The 22779-nt window shown below is 41.1% G+C and overlaps 1 protein-coding gene across 4 annotated transcripts; it reads left to right on the forward strand.

The window, feature by feature from the left end:
• Positions 1-2428: 2428 nt before the first annotated feature.
• PTGFR (prostaglandin F receptor) lies at positions 2429-22573 on the forward strand. 4 transcript variants are annotated; one of them, XM_066555673.1, is made up of 3 exons: positions 2429-2480; positions 4080-4927; positions 20349-22573. In XM_066555673.1, the coding sequence occupies exons 2-3, from the start codon at positions 4139-4141 to the stop codon at positions 20652-20654; spliced, it is 1095 nt and encodes a 364-aa protein (XP_066411770.1). In that variant the 5' UTR covers positions 2429-2480; positions 4080-4138; the 3' UTR covers positions 20655-22573. The 4 variants fall into 4 exon arrangements, with proteins under 4 accessions (XP_066411770.1, XP_066411769.1, XP_066411772.1 ...); XM_066555672.1 differs by lacking the exon at positions 2429-2480 and adding an exon at positions 2666-2775; XM_066555675.1 differs by lacking the exon at positions 2429-2480 and adding an exon at positions 2666-2775 and having other exon boundaries at positions 4080-4606.
• The last annotated feature ends 206 nt before the right edge of the window (positions 22574-22779 follow it).

A 22779-nucleotide genomic window follows, 5' to 3' on the forward strand; every position in this document is an offset into this window, starting at 1 on the left:
ACTTTGAGGACTTGATTACTGTACACTTGATTTGCAAACCAGCAACATCTGGAAGTTCTCCATCCAGAAGATTTTGTTGCATTTTCTTTCCACTCTTTGGTAACCATTGGGTGGACTGCAATTGTCACAAAACAAGAAAGGTCTTTTTATCTCTGTATCTCTTTCTCTTTATATATGTTAAACTACTCCTCTTGATTTAAACTCATTGAATGTGAGCAGGGAATTCTGGTTCCTTCATTCAAGTTGGAACTTGTGGCAAAAACAGTATTTATCTTCTTGATTCTTGTAGTACCCAGGAGTCGAGGGCTTTGGAACAAACACAAGCAGCCCAACACAATAAGAAATGCTGAAGTCAGTGAGCTACGCCAAGGCACCACCTCAGTTCTGCAGTCTTTGAATAGGTAGAGTGAGAAAGGGTCAGGAAGCACTCCACTGTGGCTCCTGCATCTACAGCTTTTGTTCTCAGACATAAAAAGGAGTTTAATCAAACCCAGCTCCATAATGGTTGACTGCCAAATGGTTGACAGGAAAAGCCACTGCCCTGCTGAAAATGACATTAATCCTTTCTCTCCTTTCCCACAGGCTGTGAAAGGACTGCTGGCCCCTAAGAAAGCAGTGGCTGCCCATTCACAACCCACAGCAGAGGCTGTGGTGGGACAATTTGGGTCACTCCTTTTTTCATTAGTAATAGGAGATGAAAGGAGCTGACCATGGGTCAGTATGAAAAACCTAGCTCTGCTGGTGTCACTGCCAGTTTTCACCCCTCCAACACCTTCTGAAATCTCCATCTTACTTAGCCATAATTCTACAAACCCATCCCATTCCAGAGAAGTCACTATTTACGTTATTCCTGTATCAGGAGCACACAAATGTGTACAGAGCTGAGTACCAGATATACCTGTCCTGATTATGCCAGTGCTTAACAAGTTGCTTGCTCACAGCACAAAACTGGGATGTGGCACTTTGTGCTCTTACAGCTGCACAGGTGCAGGAGAACTCTTCAATGCCTCTTGTCTGAAAAGCAAGATGGAAGCTTGTATTTACTTTCCTAACACTATTTCTTGCCTTTTTTTCTCCATCTCTGCAGCAACTGAAATGCTCCCCTTCCTTTTGGCAGGCTACTGCATTACTCAGGATGCACTCTACGTGTTTGCTTTCCCTTACTACATTTTACAAGCACACTGAAACAACTGTCTTGAGGTTTTTCTGTTCTTCCCTTTGTCTTGATCTACCTGATAATGCTGTTTCAGCTTCTACCACCCAGGCTGCAGTCTTGAAATACCAACTTCATTGCTTTTTTTCTAGCAAAATTGCCCCCCCCCCCCCTCCCCCCATTTCAGGATCTTTGGGTGAAGAAATCTGGCTAGGAAAGGCATGGAGCAAGCTGTTTGTAGTTGGTGATCTCTATCTCCACTTTTTCCTGGGTGGGGGAACATAAAATAAACTCTCCTTCTCTGATCTTTAATAGGTAATAATGTATTTTGAGATATTTTTATGTTTTACTGCTGTCTTAAAAAAGAATTTATGGGAATTTCTAGGTCCCAATCAGACCAAACTGAGCATTTTTGCCCACTGTATGCTAAAATGCCAAAATCTGACAGTCATTTTGAAGAAGAAGGTCATCCTGTGGTGCTCTTAACTCTTCATGCAAGTGACTTTAAATACTGTTTGAATAGATTTAGCTAGCCTGTATTTCCTCACTGATGGATTACAGAAAGGCAACTTGCATCTGTACTATTCAAGATATGAGGTAAGCAAAAACTAGTATATTTGAGAATTTTAAGTAATTAAGTCTTGTGGTGCCAGGAACAGTACCACTCAACACTGTGTGTCAATGAAAACAAATTTAAGTTCTTCATCATTGTAGCCCATGATAAATTCTGTAGTATTTTACAGTTTTGTTTCATAATTTGACATTGATTTTATATTTTGGTTTATTTCTACATTAAGAGTTGTTACTAAAAGTTCCCATTCAGGCCTGTTAGGTAGTACTGGACATTGATGGATGAAAGAACTTGAAAGTCATCTATACCTTCAAGTTGTAACAGCTTGAGTGCATGATGGGAAACCACCTTTGAATTTCCAGCCTATGGGTCCTATCATTAATGCCTTTCCTGGATGTGTTCTCATGGAATTTCTCCCGTAGAGAAATGGTCCAAGGAGCACGGTTGGCTCTACTCGACCCGGGAGATCGAGGGGCCGTGTGTCTGGGGCTGTGCCCAGCCACATCCCTGACAGTATTCCTGGGGCTACCCCTTCCCGAGCTCCCTGCGTGCTGCTGAAGGGCGCAGTTGGAAAGCAGCGTATGGAAAGTGAAGAAGAGGTGAAGCGGTGCCTGAGGACAGATGCGGCCTCTTGGCTGCCCCATGAGTCGCTCCGGCTGTGGCTGCAGCCTGGCGGGCAGGAACTCGCCCTGCCTGGCTGTGAGGTGACACGGCAGCGCGGCTCTCCTCGCCGGGGACACCGCGGGCCGCAGGGAGGTGCGTGTGCCCGGGGCATCGGAACCGCGGCCCCGGCGGCCACACAGGGGCAGCGCCGCGGCCCCGGCACGGAGCCGGAGCGCGTCCCGGGGGCGGCGGCCGGGGAAGGCGGCCGGGAGGCCGGGTGGGGAGGCCGGGTGGGGAGGCGGAGGGAGGGCGGGCGCGGGCGGCGCCGGCGGGAGGGGGGCTCGGCAGCGGTGGCGGCCGGCGGAGCTCCGCGCTGCGCTTCTCTCCGGCCCCGCGGGGCGAAGCGAACGTGAGCCGCGGCGGGGCCGGGACGGACACCGAGAGCGGGGTAGGGAAGGAGCGGTGGCGCGGCGGGGCTGGCCCGGGCCGGCGGGCACCGTGGCACTTGTGCCCGGCCAGCCGGGCTCGCCCCGCCCCCCGTGGCGGCAGCGTTTAAGGGAGAACGGGGCGGGGGGCGGGAGCGCCGCTGCTCCGGCACCGGGGCTGCCGCCGGTGCGTGCCCGTCGGTGCGTGCCCGTCGGTGTGTGCCCGTCGGTGTGTGCCCTTCGGTGTGTGCTGTCGCTGCGTGCCCGTCGGTGTGGGCCCGCGCTGTGTGCCCATCGGTGTGTGCCCATCGGTGTGTGCCGCCGGTGTGTGCTGTCGCTGCGTGCCCGTCGCTGCGTGCCCGCCGGTGTGTGCCCATTGGTGTGTGCCCGCGCTGTGTGCCCGTCGCTGCGTGCCCCCGGTGTTTGCCCGCGGTGCGGGTGCGGTGCGGGTGCGGTGCCCCGCTCCGTCGGAGGAGTTCGCCGGCCGCGCTCCGCTGAGCGCTCCCGAGCGGCAGAGCTGCCACGGTCCGGCGTGCCCCGTTCCCGATGTAGCTCAGGAACGGAGGGGCTTCAGCGGCAGTTTGTTCGACGGGCCCGCTTTTTTTTTTTTCTCCTTTTTTTTTTTTTTTTTTTTTCTTCTTTCCCCCTGCCTGGGGAGGTTTTGGTATTAGGAATGTCCTTGGAGTAGAGATGGGAGATAAAGCATAAAGTAACTTGCAGAATTGGTTTCTGAATTATGGTGCGTCTAGAAATGAAGTTTGTGCTTCAGCGAGGGCACTGGGAACTTGAAGGCTTCAGTGCTGCTTAGGTTAAAGCTTTGAAACATGAATTTGTGGGAGTAGAATTGTTTAGAGGTACTAAGACATTGTTTTGAAAATAAATGTTTAAAAATGGAGCGTGATTATGATCTCAAAATGCTCCAGTTTCAGTATTTCACTTTTGACTGTGGTTGGGCTGGTTAAATACTGTCATTCTTGGAGTTTGTTGCAAAAACATTTGTTTAGCTTAGTTTAACCAACAGAATTGTTTGTATTGTTTATCTTACTATATGTATACAAGCATGATATATTGTATGCATTATTTTGTACGTATTATGCACGCAGAAGCTCTAAAATTCCTGTAGGCTGTATTTGCATTGTGTAATGCATTCGGATAATTGTTTTACCATGTGAGTGATGAACTTAAAATGTGATGCCATATCATATCACTCAGAAAAGTGGAAAATTAGATTTGTACCGCAGACTAATATGGAATTTCTGCTTCAAATGCCATTTGAACAGTGGTATGCCTTTTACAGCATTGTGTATATTTGTTTTTATAATTGCAGATGCCTTTTGATTGCAAGACTGCTGAAATGCTTTGAGGGCTACATCTCCTTTCCTAACCATGAACAGTTCAAAATCACCAGGGCTGGCTGGATTTGGAGTCTTGAAAAACACAACGTGCCACACGGAGAAAAAGATTTCAGTTTTCTTCTCAATAATCTTCATGACGGTGGGAATTTTGTCCAACAGTCTTGCAATAGTAATTCTCATGAAGGCATACCAGAGATTCAGACAGAAATCAAAAGCCTCCTTTTTGCTTCTTGCCAGTGGTTTGGTTGTCACAGATCTCTTCGGTCACCTCATCAATGGAGCCATTGCAGTGTTTGTGTATGCCTCAGATAAAGACTGGATTCGGTTTAACCAGTCCAACATTCTGTGCAGTGTTTTTGGCATCTGCATGGTTTTCTTTGGTTTGTGCCCACTCTTCCTGGGCAGTGTGATGGCTGTTGAACGGTGCATTGGAGTCACTAAGCCAATATTTCACTCTACAAAAATGACTTCTAGACATGTGAAAATGATGTTGACTATGGTATGTCTGTTTGCTGTTCTTATAGCTTTGCTGCCTATTCTTAGGTTTAGAGCCTACCAAATTCAAGCATCGAGGACCTGGTGCTTCTATAAAACAGAACATGTTGAGGACTGGGAAGACAGATTTTATCTCTTACTTTTTTCTTGCCTTGGGTTCCTGGCCCTTGCTATTTCATTCCTGTGCAATGCTGTCACAGGAATTACCCTCTTAAGAGTCAAATTTAAAAGTCAACAAAGACAAGGCAGATCTCATCATTTTGAAATGATCATTCAGCTCTTGGCTATAATGTGTGTTTCTTGCATTTGCTGGAGCCCATTCCTGGTAAGAGCATAATGTATTTGCCAATGTTTAATTCACATCACTGTATAAAAGTTATACTTTTTTTGTCTCCAGGTTTTAAAGCACTTAAGTTGTGATAACAGCTCCACCCACTCAGTGATATTAATTTTATAGCATGTTGGCCCATAATGTATGTACCTATGCATCTATAAAAAACAGGTAGTTATTCTCCACTTCTGATCAATAATACACTAAACTAAATATATAGTGATTGTGAGGATTGCATTTCCAGTGCTGTGGAGCAGACAGTGGTAGAAGAATCACGGCTCAAATAATTCAGAACAAATTTTGAGCTCTTCCAAAAATTCAGTGAAATCTAGGATTGGAAAGTCTTTTTACTCTGTACAATGTAAATAATTCTTTTATTTATGGCAGTCTGTTTGCTGTTATTTCAACAGTTTACTGCTACTTGTGAGCTTTGTTGGGGCAGGTAACAGTTAAGCACCTAAAAATCCTCCCTTCCATTATCAGGGTGTTAAGGTCTTAGTGTTTGGGTCATATTGAAAAACAGTGGTTGGCAGTGGGTTGAAATCAACATTTGGTTTAGACCTAAGCCAGCTGGGTTTGTAATGTGGACAGATGAACAGCAGAGCTGGTATGGGACGGTCTCTGGTGTGACTCCCAGAGGATCAGTGCTGGTGGTGCCTGCTCTGTCAGTGAGCAGGGTCAGAGGAGGTGGGATTGTGATATGGGGAAGAATTTGACAGCTCCAGCTGTATCATGGCATTAGAAAGCTGATGTTAGCTTTGTCTCCTTTTAGTGTAGCAAACTTGTCTGAAGAAATTTAGGTTTTTTGCTGGAGTTAGAGGGTTTAAATCACAAGTAACATGGAATCTTAATTTCTTCCCTAGAAGCAGGGTCCTTTAGTTTTCCAATGATATAAATGAGGAATTCTGGATTGAACTAACAAATACTGACATTTAAGTCTAAGATCTGTATCATATCCAGCTATATTTCATCTGCTCACTGCCTATGGTAGAGTCTGAAGTTACCTGAGTTAGTTAAAAATTAGTTACTGACACTAGCCTGGCTGCAGCAGTTTGGTGTCTGGCAGGTAGCATTTAATTAATCCAGTATCACTGGCCTCAAGGTGAGTGTAGGTGTGAATGTCTGCAATCACTGGAATGCACAAAAACTCCTTCAATTTTGTTCAAATCATGGAGAATTTTTCTAGCCTTGCTCTGCAGCATAGTTTAAATTCATGTTGGCTTCTGTCAGTGTTGTGGCTGTAGTGTGTGGAGCATAAACAAAGTTGTCAGAGCAGCAAGAGCAAGTTTTGTAGGGAACTTCTTTACAGTTATTTCAGAGACCGTCTGAAGTTTGGGGCCTGCCACAGAATGGTTTTCAAAATTAGGATCTCATAGGATGACTTCACTTTCCATGAAAAAGCAGCATTATTATCCTCTGGTGACATTTGTTTTTATTTAATTGTTCTTAAAAGCAGGGATTAATTTGGTTTTGCAAAACCCTTGGGTGTCAGAAGAGCTATAAACTTTTTTAGTTCAAAAGAGGTATTTCATTTATTCAAAGCATCAAGGAAGACTAAATTGCAACTACTATGGCTGATTTTGTTCTGCCATTCAGTTTTAATTATGATATATATTAAAGGTATATAACATTACAGTTTTAGAAATTGTGACAATCTAATGAAATCATAGCACTACTTTTGTTAGAATATTTGACTTCATCTAAGTGGTTGTTGAAGATGAATTATTGGTCTAGAAGGAATTTTTTTTTCAGACCCTTTTTGGAGTTGGTGTTTGCATCAGTTCATGCAGGCCAGTGAACGAGATCTTGCTTAATTTTGGACTTGGTATTTTGTGGGACTGTGTTGCAGAGGGAAGTTTGTTCACAAGGAATTCTGATTCACTGGGTGGCAAATCTGCTGGTGCTTTTTGTGCCTGCCTGGCTTGTGATGCTTTGCCTCTGGGTTTCTTTTGAAATGAGATGAGCCAAACTCAGCCTGGCATTATGAAAAATAGTTCTGCCATGTGGACGAATTTAGGTTAGAAAGGAAGGGTTTAAAAACCAAAAAAAGTAGATGTAGTGTGGGATTAGATTCTTGGAACAAAGTTTCAAGGAAGTGAGCAGTCAGTGTTTTAGCCAGAGAGTTTCAGTGGGAAATGAAATGGGACAGGGTCCTTTGTGGGTATTTCCTTTTGTAGCTGTTAGGATCATAGAGTTTATACCAGTTAATTTGCTGATTTATTTACCCATTACTTGTTTTGATAGCAACAGACTACAAACAGAATTACAAGTATGGTGTTAATTTAGCAAGTTTTTTGGCCTGCAGTAGAATAAAGTTTTGTCTGGAGCATACTGCTTGTGTGCTACATTGAAGTGAGCCAGGGTTTATCAAGTTACATGCTTTATGATTAACTGCTGGTTCAAACCTTCTTGTCTGATACATCTGAAAGATCTCAGGGCTTTTAATTTGTGAAAAGAGTGGTTTACATTCTGTAATATAATCAGCATATACCAAAATAAGTATTTCTTGACATAAATATGAGTAGGTGTTCATAGGTGAAATTCTCTGGAAGAGGACGTAAATACATTCTTGTTCTGTGATTTGCTTCTTTAATTATTTTTTTCTCCAAGGTAAATCTAAAAGTCAGAATTTGAGGTCTAGCATTTGAATTGTGAATTCTACCTATGTTCTCTGTCCCAAAGAGTATACAGAACAAAATGTTTCATGAGAGTCAATTGCCTCAAAGTAAACCAGAGTTACTAGAAACCAAACAAACTTCTGGAAGAGAAAGTGGAGGAAGGCAGTGCATTTTGTACCACATGTGGTTTGCAGATACAAGAGTTTGGATTCATTTGGTGTTGGGGGGGTTTAATTTATTTATTTCCCTTCTGTTTTCAATCTAGTCTGGTATGTCCATTGACATATGTGTAGGGCTACCATAATCGAGTCTGTCCAATGCTATAATCCAACTGCAGATTTACTTCACTGTTAGATTTTAAATTAATTTAATTTTTTTCCAAGTGGAGTTAATATTCAGACATTGTCACTGTCCTGTGATAAAATCATTTTCAGATGTCATTAGAGCCACAAGATCCTGGATTGTCTTTTATGGTGTCTGGTGTTGAGCTGAACTTGACTTCTGCATCTGCTCAGTGATGGTGAAGTTGTTTTGATGCCTATTTATATATGTGTGGAAAATGTATAAATAGCTAACACTTAATATTATAAATAATAATATATAGTATTGTAATCAATCACTACCTGTGTCTTAAGATTCCTGAAGATATGGATGGAGCATTTTTGCCATGGCATGGCAATGTGGAGCTCTCCCCATGGCTCTTGGACAGGGACCTCTTTCTGATTTCTTTTTTTCCCTTTGGATTTCTTTCCCAAAGCTCCATCTCATCTGTTTTTCAAAAATAAGCAGCTTTTTCACATTTTCTGCCACTGTGAGAGAATCTTCCCTTAATGAAGTATAAGAATGAGAGGTGCTCCCTGCTTCTTCCCTTATGGGGGAACACTGATGCCTTTTGAGGAGTTGAGAGCAGGAGAAAATTCACCAAAAAACCCCAAAAAGTGAAATTCATGAGTTTTATAATAATATATGTAATCAATGGTTTGCAGAGGCACATTTTTTTCTGACAGTCCAAATAATTTTGTTTTGTGATGGCTAATTCCAGGTAAATATGTTCTGAAGGTACTAACTTCAACTTCTCAGCTTTCTACATCCATTTGCTAAGGGTATGCCAATTTTGCTGGATGAATTTGGTCCCTAGGGGTAGAATTCCCCAAGCAAATAGCTGGCAGGAGCATTTTGTGACAAGCACCTCTGATGAAATACATTGTTATATAAAGCTGTTTTTTGGCTGTCACTTGACGTCTGGCGTGTCATGAAACAGCTTGGTTTGGAGCCGTGCTTGTATGAGCAAATTCTGACATCCCTGTGTCGTATTCTGTAGGGCTCAAGGGATAAACATGTTATAAAATTTGTTTCTTTGGAGTAGCAAAGAGAACTGTCTGTAACTATGGGCAGGAGAGATTTATTTCAGAGGGAATTTATTTATAGGAACAAATTATGATACAGAGAAATTTCTAATCTTTTTCATATGTGAAACACAGCCTGAGAAAAATACTTTTACATTCAAATTATTCTTGTTAAGATCTTTTTCCATGCAGTTAACTGATTAATTTCATTCCAGTTTTACCTCCCCTCTGCTGCTGGAAATAGCCATTCCTGTTTTTATTGGAAAGAACTCTGTTTATTTCATACGAATAAATCAACTGATATTCAGTTGCTTTTTTTACTGCTGAGATTAATTTTTATCAGCCCCTTCCCATGTAATCTCTTTCCAATTTGTTATGCTAATTTTGTCTCCCTGAACTCACTCTTTTTCTTATCCTCAGACTGTCTCATGCAGTGGGGCTTGATGACTGCTTGATGACTGCTTTTCGTGTTCAGCTTGTGATTTATTGAATTACTTCAACTCAGAGGCTGCAGGTGCTGCTCTGAGTGGTCCTTTCAGGCAGTGTGCTCTGGAGCTGGTGAGAAGCTGAGGTACTAACAGGGAGCTTTTCACTGGAATGCCCTTACCCCATCCCAGCCTGGCTGCTCCACAGCGTTTGGGTGCAGAGCCAGGCTCAGGGCTGGAATCTGCTGAAGGAGGTCAGTTTGTTGCAGGTTTTACACTAAGCAACTTCTGGGCCACGTCCTTGTGGTTGAATGTAAAAGGTAATCGTCTGCGTCTCCTATGTTTTTGCATGTACAGCCTTGTCTACACTTTGTCAGGTGTTCATACCTGCGTAACTCTTGAAGTCTCTCTCTCCATTCTTGTTTTCTGTCTTCTTTATTAAGGTGGCAGTTTAATTTCTGTTGCACTGCCTTATATGTGCAATGGACATCATATATATGAGCTTGCTGCTTTATTAATGCTGTTTGTATGCCTTCATTGCTGTTGTATTGTCCCTGCAGCTTAAGAGTTACTGAAAAATTTATCCCTTGTGCTCTTGTGACTGGTGATTTCTCAGAATCAGAAAGTGCAGCTGAGGAGAAGCAGGGAGATGTCCCAAGATGCAGGTCCATGTGAGGATTCACTTCTCATGTGGGGCTGAAGTGTATTACCTTACTATTTATTAGTCAAAGCTGTAGCTGTAGCTGTGAGCTTGTGCCTGCACAGGCACTGTCAACAGGGAGAGTGATCTTTTCTTTTGAAAAAGAATAAATTAGGCTTTCAATTTCCACAGGTGTGTTTCTGAAGAGTGAAGGAGGAGATACTCTTAAATATGTTCAGCTGACCTTGCAGCTTTCAATGCTGTTTCAAGGCTTTCAGAGGGGAAAACAACACTCACCTGTCCTTTTCAGGGCTTAGATTTTAAAGAAGATAATCAGTGATAATGACTATGCTTGTGCTGGCTTTTGTCATTGAGTTCTCGCTAGAAGGTTTGTGTGCTGGCACCACACAAAGTCAGGATGCCTTGTCAGCAGCCGAGGTTTGTGTGGGGTGTGGGAGCACCTCCCAGCTGCCTGGGGTAGGGCAGGTCTCCCGTGGGAGAGGGAACTCCTGGGCACTGTCAGTGCATCCCTGAGGCTGCGTGCTGGCCCATGTCAGGAGCCCACTGCTGTCACCATGGTTTTAATAAATGAACCAGTGTCGTGGGGAAAGGAAAAAAAGCTTTTAGCCAGCAGCAGGCCTGCTAGACACACCTCCTTAGCTCTAGCCTGCAGCACGGATACAGGGATAGTTGTTGGTGACTGTAGGTAGTTATTTTTCTTCCAGACCTTGCTGTGTCAGAGGAGATCAGGAGTGTCAGTTTGAATGAATAAAATGCTCCCTAAGTTCCTCCAAAAAACAATTCCCGAGTTTGATTGTCTTTTTGAGCCAAATTACGAGGAAGGGCTCCCACTCCTATCTTGGTCCTTTGATTGCTTGCTGAGTTTCTCAACAGATCCATTACCTCTGCAAATTCAATTGCTGTTCTTGCTTGAGTTTCTCCTAGTGTCTGAAAACTCAAGGTTAAATTGCTGAAAGATTACTGTCTTTGTTAATATTATGGACCAAAAGGTATTTGGAAATACATAACTCATTTTACAGGTTAAGAGGAAAGAGAACTCTCATTTTGATAGGAGTTTTTGTTAGTCTCAAGACAGAAGTTTCTTTCCAGCTTAGTTTCCCATAGAATAAGGTTTATTCAGCAGCTCAGACAATTTGAGTGTGCTGTTTGTCCCCAAGAAAATACTCCTGGAAAGAATTTGCGTGTGTTGGCAGAGAGAGTAACAAAGTTTAGTACAAGGTGTTTAAAAGTCCAACCCACCTGTTCAGATGTGTTTCTATGAAACCTTTGGGTAAGATGTTCTTAGTATTGGTTGTAGAGAACTTTAATTTTGTATTCTTAAGTGGCACAGCTGCCTAATTCCACCAGGTTACATGAGAACTGGAATGACATTAATTTTAGACTATACCTACCTAAAATGATACTGAATTTAGATTTTAAAAGTACTATTTGTGTGTTCAGAATTGGTCTCTTCCTATTGTCATCTTTTTACAGTACACAGAGATCTTACAGGCCTTCTCCTTTCTGAGAAACATGAATCATTTTAACAAAAATGTTTATAAGCATGGGCCAGGGTGTAGTTCATCACAGAGTGCTTAGAAAGTCTATAGTAATTGTGGCTATATTTGTAATTCGGGTGTTTACCTCCCCCTCAGAAGTCAGGGAGCTGAGATACTCTCAACAGGAAAGTGCTGGAGAAGAAATGGGCAGTAATGGGAGGAACCAGGGAAGGAAGGAGGGCTGAGATTGACATATTACCCTTTACCACAGGCTTCTGAGGAAGCATAAATAGAGTTTTTGTTATCTATGTTTACTTGTGCTGTTTGGAAAAATTTGCGTAAAGGCTTTTCTATTAATGCAGTGCCATCAGAATACAATAAGATTGTTTGTTTTGGAGAGAAAAAGTAAGGAAGGCAGGTTTCCAGTCATGGGAGAAAATGGCATTTTCAGAATAATGAGTTTCTGATTTTCTCTCATAATTATTTGCTTCTTGATTTTTAAATTTAGATGTTACATACAGAATTAAATTATGAAACACAATATTTTGTTTCAAATAGGTATCAGTGACTTTCACAGAAAATGTGGATTGGTTTTATTTTTTTTCGGTTTTGAAGTTGCCATCTCAAGAAATCAAATTCTGAAAACTTCACCAAAATAAATTTGCCATTCATAACCTTTCCTTGTTTATTTCACTTGGTTAAATTTTTAGATTCTGTGTTTGATACTAAAAAGTAAGTCAGTTTGACATTCATTCCATTGTTTGAGATAAGAGAATTCTTCCTGTTTCCTAGATATTACACTTATTCAGGCATTTCTTACTTGAAAATATCATACACTGCATAACCATCTTTGGAAAATTTCATACATGGCATAACCATTTTTGGATGGTTATTTTAGGAAAGCTGTCTTTCCTGACTATCTAAACACTTTAAATGGTAAAGTTGTTGCTGAAAAATCTCAGGGAGTAATACACTCACATGGAAAAACTCCAGAAGGTCCTTCATCCTCCCCAGTTTTAATGACAGACATCAGGGTGTAATACACATTCATGTACTCTGTGAGAGAATTTTTATTATTATAATTATTATGGTGTTAATTCACAATCTGAAGCGTAGCATGGTGCTTTCTAGCACAAGTTACTTGTGTCCTTGGTGCTGTAGAGTTGGTTGATGTCTGAGAGGAATTGCTGAGTTGCAGTTTTGGGTTGAGGCTCCCTGGGGGTGGAGGTTCCCTGTGTGTGCACAGTGCAGAACCCAGCACAGCCTCTGTGGGTGTGCTTTTGGAAACAGCAGTGCTCAGGGAGCAGAGCTCCCTCTTTCTTTGGGATTCATTTTCGAATTGGGTGAGGTGGAATAGATGAACAGTGGAATGAACTGGAGATGCTCTGGAGGTACTGCACCATCTCCTGCTGTCCTGGACCTGTGTGCTGCCCCTCAGGAGGTTTGGGCTCCCAAAGTTACAGGAGTGGGGTAGGATGGAAAGGATGCAGTGAATCTGCTCAAGTAACCTTGTGATGACTGAAATCAGGACATGAGTGGGGAGAAAGACTCTTGTGCTGAAGGGATGTGACCAACTATATTCCCATCTGCTTCACTGCATGGAAGGAGAGAAAGAGAAGCAGGAAGGAGTAAGTGGTAGCAGTTTGTTTTAGGATTTACAGTTCATTAGTGAATTGGAAATAAAGTTGAATCCACCTTTTACCAGAGGTGTGTGTTTGCAGAAGTAAAGAGAAATAAATCACTTTTAAATGGAGACTTGATTTTTCTCTTCCATTCTCCTCCTGAAAGGTGGTTGAGCGCAATAGGCCCTTGCAATTTATTTGCCAACATAAAAGAAAAAGGTAGTTGCAAATTATATACTTCAACTTGGTAGATATATTGCAATTCATTAGTTTTGATATTTCTGATCATAGCTGCTTGGTTTACTCCTTCAGAGTGATACACAGAATAAGTCACTTTAACAAAGGTGACATAAAAAGAATGACAGGAAAGCAATGCATCGTGCCTTCTTTTGCCTCCAATCAGGTTCCTTCAAACACTGCAGATCAGACAGTACCAAGTCATTAGGTGACTGTGACCCCAGTCCATCTCCAACAAGGACAGGATCACCAATGGAGATTCAAATAGAAATTAGGAAAACATCTCTTCCTTGAAAGGGTGATGAGGCGTTGGAATAGGCTGCCCAGGGAAGTGCTGGAATCACCATCCCTGGAAGTGTTCAAAAGGCATGTGGATGTGGTACTTGGGCATATGGAAAAGGTTTTGTGTGGGCATGGTGGTGCTGGGGTAGTGGTTGGACTGATGACTGTAGAGGTCTCTTCCAACTTTTCCAGCCTATTCTATGGTAATGGACCTCTGCAGCTCCTCTTCCCCCAGGCTGTCTGTATATTGTCACTTTTTTCTTCATTCAGACAGTTCTCTTCCTCCCCAGTATCGTGTGTTACTTGTCAATCTTTCTTGGGATATTTGTAGGGTATTAGTGGGAGAAGTTCTGTCACTCCTAAACAAATTAAAATATTTATCTAAGCAATAAAATATGGGGTTTTTTTTCCAAATGAGTGTGAAAACCTGGAAAAGCAAAGCAACAACAGAGGAGTAATAGATAATTTCTAGGGTTTGAAGCTTTATCCAACTGACACTAATGGAAGAATAAATAAATCCCAAATACTTACAGACCTTGCCTTGCTGAATACTTAAGGATGGTCCTTATTGTAGATATTAGACACACTCTATTGTTTCTGGCCCTTAAAAATGTCGTGTAAAGCTTCTCTAGCATTGCTGGGTAAAGAATATTTTAATTTTGGGCAAGAGGTTTTTTGATATAGGCTTTGTTCTTAGGCAGGAATACATTCCTCATGCTGTGGAAACAGGCTTTCTTGCAGCTTTAAAGCATGTAGCTCAGGAAACAGGTTGTTTCTTTGACTTTGGTATGGATGCTATGTCTTTTCATTATGAAGCGAGTCATCTTCTGTTTCCAATGCTAGAATCTTTTCTACCCATACCCACAATGCTTTCCTTTCAAATGAGTTATCAATTAAGAGTGAGAGTAATTACATTGCTAGCTAGTTGAACTGAAGTGTTTCTTACTTTGATGGCAGGGAAAGGAAATAAAGATCGAGGGTTGTCAATCCAAGATAGAAATATTTAGATTATTTAGGAGAAACAAAGAGGTGACCCTGAATGCTTTATTCAAGCCCAACATGAATTTATCCTACTGAAAAACTGATGCAAGATAGGTAGTGTCTAAGGGGAAAGTTGACAGAAAATAAAAACTTCACTTTCATTTAATGTTTGCAAGTTCATGCACACAGACCTGCCCCTGCCCTCTGGTTATGAGGCTTACTTCATAATTTCTTTCCTGTCAACTTCACTGAGAAATTGCCTGGTCACAGACTAGGCTATGTCTGAGAAAGGAATATGAGAAAATATTTTTTATCTGCTTTCTCTCTACTTTTTGGACTTTTCCCACTTCTTTCACACCTCTGTAGCTTAACAATACCTTCAAAATGTTTATGCAGTTCCTTTTTGAGGGGGGCAAATAGTGAGCCAGTGGATCCACTCTTAATTTTTAGTGTCATTATTATTTTATCACAGAAATACACATGAGAGAAAAGGAGACTCCCTTTTTCTGCTGCTACTTCTCAAGAGCTGATCCTGCCAAATTGTACATAAGGAATTACCACATATGCTCTTAAAAGTACCCTCTGGGCTCTAATGTGGTGGAAAGCTGGCTCATGTATTTTGTTGTCTACAATACCTTTTTAAATTGGCATTTTTTAATAAAATCACTATGCTCAGTCAGAATTTAATTGCTAAGCTAAGTGATCATCTGGTATATAAAAGTTGAAGATACAGTTAATGTTTTTCTTTTAAAAAGGGAAAGAAAAACATTAGGGGAAAAACATGCAGATCTAGAACATAAAAAGCATTATGTGGCATAAGTAGAAGAGTGTGTGTACTAATATTTTGATGGCAGAAGTGGTGCACTGCATATTGTTCTTGGAAGCTCTTGTTTTTAAACTGACTTGCAGAATCACATAAAAAATAAAACGAAGCATACTCAGCTTTGTTGCAACAAATGCTTGGCTTGTATGCTGCAAGATCAATACAGCAATGGCACAGGCAATTTGCTGGCAGTGTTTCTTTTTTAACAGCTCTGCTTGTGAGATATAAAATGGTACATAAAATGTGAAGATATATGCATTTTTATTTCTTTCTCACACTATTTTGCAAATTTATTTTCTTAAGGTCTGTGTTTATAGAGTACTACAAAATGGATCCTGTAAGATCCCTTGCCTGTTAGGCTGGAGCTGCTTTTGTAAAATGAAAAGTAAAAGTTCCAAAGACTCTAGAAATTCAAAAGAAGTGTATATTTTTTGTTTCAGTGGATTGGGACATAATCAGTGAAGTTCTGCCTTGAAACTTCTGTGGTTTAGAAGAAGGGGATTTGCACCTCATGGTTCGACATAGGCAACAATGACAAAATAGAAGTGTTCTGCAAATACTGAAAAATCCATGGACTTCCTTCCATTAATGGAAATCCTCAGAATGGCTTGTAAGGAAATCCAAAGGAAGAGGCTTGGGAGGGTCTGCAGGGTTCCCACAGGGGAGTCTGAGGGCTGAGCTGCAGAAGACAAGAATTTCCGATATTTGTCTATTCTGCTTTCCATGTCGATCTCTTGGTGGCTGGGTTTTACCCATTTTCCTGAAGTCAAGGATAGAACTTGGATTTAGAGCCTGTGAGGTGAAATGCATCAAAGTCCCATTTCTGTCTTATTTCTTAACTAGCTCTAAAGTCAGCTGCTTGTTTTGACTGGCTGTCCTTGAGTACTAACAGGAATGTGACTAAGCAGCACAGCCTTTGAGCCTATTGGTTGTTCTTGTGTAGATCCAATTGAAAGGAAAATTAAATTAGTGCTGTTTATGTTTGGAGAGTGGTGTGAAGCCTTGAAGCAATTTTGTTTGTTTATTGCCCTGAGCTTTGTCCCTAAGGGAAATGGTAATTCTCTGATGCTGTCTGCTAGGTGCAGAATTGAAGAAGTCAACAATTTCATAATGTTTAAAAAAATTTTCCATCAGACTTTCTGGATCTTGCAAAGTGAGCTTTGGTTTTAATGAAGTTTAAGATTGGACAAAAAGTATGTAGAAGTTTAATGTACTGTGCCAAGTCCTTCCTTGACACAATCTGATTTCTCTTTCTGTATTTTTAGGAACACTGAATTCTCAGGTCCTTTCTTAAGCCATTAAGGACTGGTATGAGTCAGAGTAACTTTATATCTTTCAAGCAGGTACCCTTGGTTTAAAAAATTGCTTTTAAAGTTATGCTTTTATAGTACCTTTTATAAAGAAAGTTTGAATTGTCATAGTTACATCATGTGATTTTTTTTTTTTTTGCAAACCAGGGAGACATACTACAGCTGTCTTCATATAAACAGTGGATAAATCAGCAGAGTGCTACTTGGACTCTTACATTTCTAAATATGTTAGAAAATGCCATGAGTTACGTGTATTATTTACCAGCTGGGGATTAATTTTTTGAGTCATGCTGCTGAATCTGCATGAATATTAACTTCAGTTGTAGAGATCAAAGGTGATTAGATATGATGCAAGAGTGTTGCCTCTTCCCCACTTGGGTACTGCTGCCTACAGAGGACAGAATTCCTTTGTCATACCAGCCTGGTGGATCGGCAGGGAAATGAAAAAAGGGTTTGAATTGGTTCCCTGCCTTTGAACCAATTATTGACCTCTAATACTCAAAAAAGAAGAATTGAAATGTTCTTTTTGTGCCCGTGGAGGTGGTCCCACTTTCGAAAGTCCACTTGGCAGTGCACCAAGTTCTGGTGGCGATTTCTGAGCTGATGACTTGAACCATTTCAGTGACACGAATTTCTCACACCCAGGGAGAAAATCCAGACTGTCTGCATGTTTTGCTTCAATGAAATCCTTTATTAAACAGCTGGTAGTGTATTATCCTTTTTATAAGCTATGGTTTCAAACTGACTTTGGAACAGTATTTTAAGAATTTAAATTTAAATAAGTAGACTATGAAAATGTGAGAGAAATAATAATTTATATTAGCTTCATTCCATTCCACCCCTCTTCCGCTGAAGTTCAAGTCTTGTTCTAGAAATCAGCAGATGATTTTAGAAAGGCTCCAGAACAAAGTCTCCTTTTTGCACAGTTGCTTGCAGTTTTGTTACATGATTTTTCTGAAGGTGTGATAAGCCCCCAGAACAGGGCAGTCTCTTTGGAGGAGTGAGAATCTCTCTCACTTCATACTCAGCGATGGCCACATGTCCTGCTGCTCTGCCACAAGTGCTTAAGCATAAAAATGCTTGTGCTCAGGGCTGCAGTGAGATTCTCTGTCTTGTTCTGTTTCTGTATGGAAATCTGGGCCTCTCAGAACTTCAGAAAGCTTTTATATTAGTTTTAGAGATAGAAGAAAGAAACTATTTTTTAATTTCTGCATAATACTCCCAAATAATGTTAGTAATATGGTTAAGAAAATCCTATAAAACAAAATTTGGAGGTAATTACATTTTATCTTATTATTTCTAATCCCAGGACCTACAGCTGAGTTGCTTAAACGTGTGTCTGTGTACATAAGCTCTACTTGCTCTGTGTGAATTTAGATGGATTATTTTTTGTATGTCTGATGTTCAGAAGAGACAACTGAAATGTTCTGGATGGAGCTTCTCCAAGTCAGAATCCATAGATTATGTATCAGTTTTCCTTGTTGTCCTGATTTACTTCATGCAAATCCATAATCAAAGCAGAAGTTGTTTATGTTGAACAGCAAATTAATAGATTCACTTAGAGGTAATTACTTCTAAATGCAAATTACTTCTAAATGCAAACACTTCTCACAAGTGTTCTAGGTAACATGAGAAAATAAGTTTTACAAAGTCTGGATGGAGCTATTCTTCCTTATTAGCAACATCTAGTGCTTTTTTGTCTGGACATGAAATTGCATTGGATTTGGCATTTATTAACTTCAGAGAATGTGAGAGAGGAACAACAAATGAATTTTTAAGTACATCAGATTAGTGGCTTGTATGTCTGTATTAAGTCAAACATGCTGGATGGGATAAGGACATTGGTCTGTGAGCTCTGTTGAGCTGTCATTTCTGCCCAGTCCTTTTTGCAGAGTAAGGAGTATTCTGTCTGAGTTTGCCTTGTGGTATTGGACCTCAAATAAATAAAATGTAGACTGTCCTGAAAAAACATCCCATGTGAAGCCAAAGGAGCTGTTCAAGTTTGGGTGGGCTGCTGATGTCAGAGAGGAATGTGCCCAGTGGTTGTGGGTGAAGAGCAGATTCAGGGAACCGGCTTGTGTTTGTGTTGGCTTGGTGCTCAGACATTCCTCCTCCTCCCCACACCAGTTCCCAGCTGCGTTCCTGCCAGTCCTACCAGCGTCCTCAGCAATGTTCCTGGGGGCTTCCTTTGCTGCTTCCATGGAAGCCATACAGAAACACTCCATCAATGCTTCATCAAACAAGTTGAGTGTCCTTTTATGTGTTCACTTTGTGCCATTCAAGCTTATACTCAGATGTGGTGACCTGCAAGCTATAGGAAATATAGCTATAGGTCTGGAAATAGAGAGAAGCATTTAAAAAGAAGTAAAATAGGTTTGCTGGCATGTTGAGCTTTAGTTTCTCCATTCATTATTATTTTTTAGTTTTGCTGTTGAGTTTCTTTTCAGTACATCTTTTTGAAACTACAACCTTGCGCATGGACAGCCTGACCCTACTTCTCATTGCCCAATAAATTAGTGTACTCAGAGCATCAGTTGTAAAATATCCTGTTTCTTAGTTAAATAACTGCAGTGCTTTAAAGGCTTTGGAACAAAAAGCCTTACAGTGTTTCATCGTTCTACCAAAAAAGTCTTTGTGTGGTTTTAACATTACTAATAGGGAGAGATAATTTACCATCTTCTGGCAGATTCCTGGCTTGGCAGATCAGGCTTTCCTCACACAGGAACTCAGGTTACAAACGCCCAGTGGCAGCCAGCCTGTAAAGGAGGTATCTGCAGGGCAGGAGTCCCAGTGGCCTGAGTTTCCCTGGGGCTGTGTCCCTGCAGAACAGGGGGGTCAGAGCCACACCTTGCTGGGCTGGTGTGGCCCTTGGGTATCCTCTGCCAGATGCTGCCCTGCTGAGCTGGTCTGGAATTCCTCCATGTGGAATTATTGGCTCTGGTAGTGTTGTTGCTGATGGAGGTCTGTCCATGTGTGGCATTTCCAGAGGTGAATGAAACCCTCTGTGTCTCCACTGAGAGTAGCTTTTGTCACCATAGCTTGAATTTTCCCACAGACCTCTAAATCAATAAATTGTGTTCTGCTGCAGCATAAAACCCGCGAATCTTCTTGTTGAAGTCAAGGTACTGTGTTCCTTATGCAGCCTTTAATTAGGAAAACGTGAAAAAATAAATAGCTGTTACAAAAACATGCTGACCTACAAGTGGATTCTGTCCTTGAGAAAATCCATTTCTGGAACAGTCTTGGCACGCTTTGTTAGATCAAATTCTGGATTAAGTTTTTACTTGTTGCTCAGATCAATCCCTTGTTTTGGAGGGTGTTCCCTGGAAGGTTACCATCCTCTGCTTAAAGTTCAGCAGAAGTAATTCAGGGGATGCACATGTATGTCCTTTGTAAAACATTAGGGGATTTCTAGGATGATAAATTTTGTAAGTATTTACATTGCAGTTTGGGATGCACTGATGCTGTGAAGGTGTGAAGATTAGAGGCAACATTGAAACGGTTTTACTCATTTACATGCTCTCTTTGTATGTTTTTTAATGTAAATTTAAAATACTTGATTTTCAGGTAATTTAAATGTGTGTTTAAATGTGGTTTTTGATGCATAATTCTAAACTATTGCCCTTTGTCAGGTGGCCATGGCCAGAATTGGGCTTAGGGAAGGCCGCTCAGAGGACGCGTGTGAGACGCTGCTGTTCGCCCTGCGCATGGCCACGTGGAACCAGATCCTGGACCCCTGGGTGTACATCCTGCTGCGCAAGGCTGTCCTCAGGAACCTCTGCAAGATCACCAGCGGCTGCTGCGGCGTGCACGTCATCAACTTACACATGTGGGAGCTCAGCTCCATCAAGAATTCTCTGAAGGTTGCAGCGATATCAGAGTCACCAGGAAGTTCCAAACAGATAAACCTCCAGCCTCTCAGCTCCATGGGACGATAAAGTTGAACTGAAAGTTAAACTAAAGTTTAACTATGGAGAGATGATGGAGGCAATGCTCCTACATGGGCAGTACTTTAAAATGAATTCCAAGGCTCAGTGGTTTGGCATTTGTTTTAAATTGTGAGTGGTTTGCTATTGCTGCTCACCAGTTGGATATTGTTACTCCAAAAGATGCCCTTGAATGTTTTAATTCACTTCAGTACATGGAAGGGAAAAATACAGATGATTTAACATTCCAGTACCAGATTTGGAAGGGATGTATTCTAAAGTGAAAAGGGCTCCTTATAACACTCCCCACCAAGCCTTTCACGTTGACAAGCTTTTTAAAAGGGCAGAAGTGATCTCCAGGGTGATTTTTAAAAGGGGTAGATTTTTTCTACCAGAGATACCCTCAAATCCTTTGCAGAGTCACTGTTTTCTAGAATAAAAGTCAAGCATCCTTTCCATAAGGGTATTCTGTGCTTCTAGGCATTGAATTTACCAATTGTATATATAAAAGACATTTTGCTTATGCCCAGTTTATTAAATGATCCACTGTGCTTGGTTCATTGACTTGATCTCTTAATTATTTACTGTTCCATGAGTTTTTGGGAGAGCTGTGAACTCTGCATCAGTGTTAGGGTTCCTTTGAAATCACTGACAAAACCTGAGGTTCCCTTTGGGAACAGAGAAGCAGATGAGCTCAGCTTCCTTAGTTATGTTTTGAGTTGTTTTGGTGAGCTTTTAGTCCTTTCAGCAATTCTGTTGAAACTAACAGGCATAAAGCAGTGGTTAGTCTGTGAAAACAGTAGTTTCCCCCTCCCTCCTGAATTGAAGGATGATCCTGGCAGCGCTCCCCTGGTGCTTGTACTGAAATACCCATGTGGTACATCTGCTTCATTTGTCAAAGGTCACACGTGTGTCGTGAACGTGTGTGACCAAATCAGCACCTCTGCAGGGAACTGCTTTGGGAGCAGGGTTTAGTTTGTGAGAGCAAACTGAATGCTCAGTTTTTGCAGGGTCTGTGTCTGAAGAGCTGAGAGCGTTCAATAACTTGAAGGTACCAGAAAATTTTCAGGACAGCTTCACACAGAAGGCCCTTCACCTTTAATGCTGCTAAAAGAAGCTTTGGTTTTTGTGACTGTATGCTGTTCAGAAGCCAAAAATGAGAGATATTGTTTTAAGATAGGTCTGTGTTATTTTTACCTACTTAACTTCAAATAACTACATTAGTGAAGTGTTGGTATATTTGAACAAAGTAGTTAAAAACAGATTCACTAAGAAGACAGTCTGAGGGACCAAAACTATTCACAAAGTACAAATTCATATTGTATGTGAGAATAGTTTGTGAGTCAGAAAATAAAAACCCAAAAGGTTTAAATGTTTCTTTTTTTTAAATTTTTTAAAGCTATTTCCTTTTTGTTTTAAAAAGGTTGAAAAATAAGTGGGTTAAATAACCCTGTACTAAAATGGCTTTATTTACCCTAAAGAATTTCTGTATGTGATTTTTTTTCTCAGTCATAGGGCTGATAAATGGTGGACAGATTTGATGCTGGTATAAGTTCTGCACTATTGCTTCATGTGAGTTCTGCTGAAATCTGGAAGCATTCAGTCAGTGCTCAACGTGGCTTTTTCATTTTGTAGAATGTGATGTCAGTGTATCTGTTGACATAAATTATTTGTTCCCTATGGAAGATTGTTGTTTTAGCAGCTGCAAAATAATGTTGGTCCGTAAATTGTTGAGATATTTGATTCGTGAATGAAGCTTGAAAATGTTCCATTTTGTTGTGTGAATAAATAAATGTAGCTTATGTTGTTCACTCTGTTTGGCTTGTAAAACAACAGAGCAAAGTTTATATGTATATGTGATTTCTTATATTTTGTGTACTGATACACATTGACTGTAAATTGCAAAGCCTTATTAAAGTTACCGAACTGTATCCTGAGAGTTAAGGTGCTTTTGTGTAACCAAAAAGATGATCCTGAGTGATTAAAAATAATCCTTATGACAAAAAGCATCACACTGGATTCAAGCCAACCACTACCATTCCTGTGTGTGAAGGCAGAGAAGAGGCCAGTGGGAATTCAAGTTAGAGGTGCCAGTGCTTGCACATGGCCAGGGCAGGGTGGTCTGAGGCAGTTCTGA

Source organism: Molothrus aeneus, chromosome 9 (genome assembly GCF_037042795.1).
Source record: "Molothrus aeneus isolate 106 chromosome 9, BPBGC_Maene_1.0, whole genome shotgun sequence".
In the NCBI taxonomy this organism is placed as follows: domain Eukaryota; kingdom Metazoa; phylum Chordata; class Aves; order Passeriformes; family Icteridae; genus Molothrus; species Molothrus aeneus.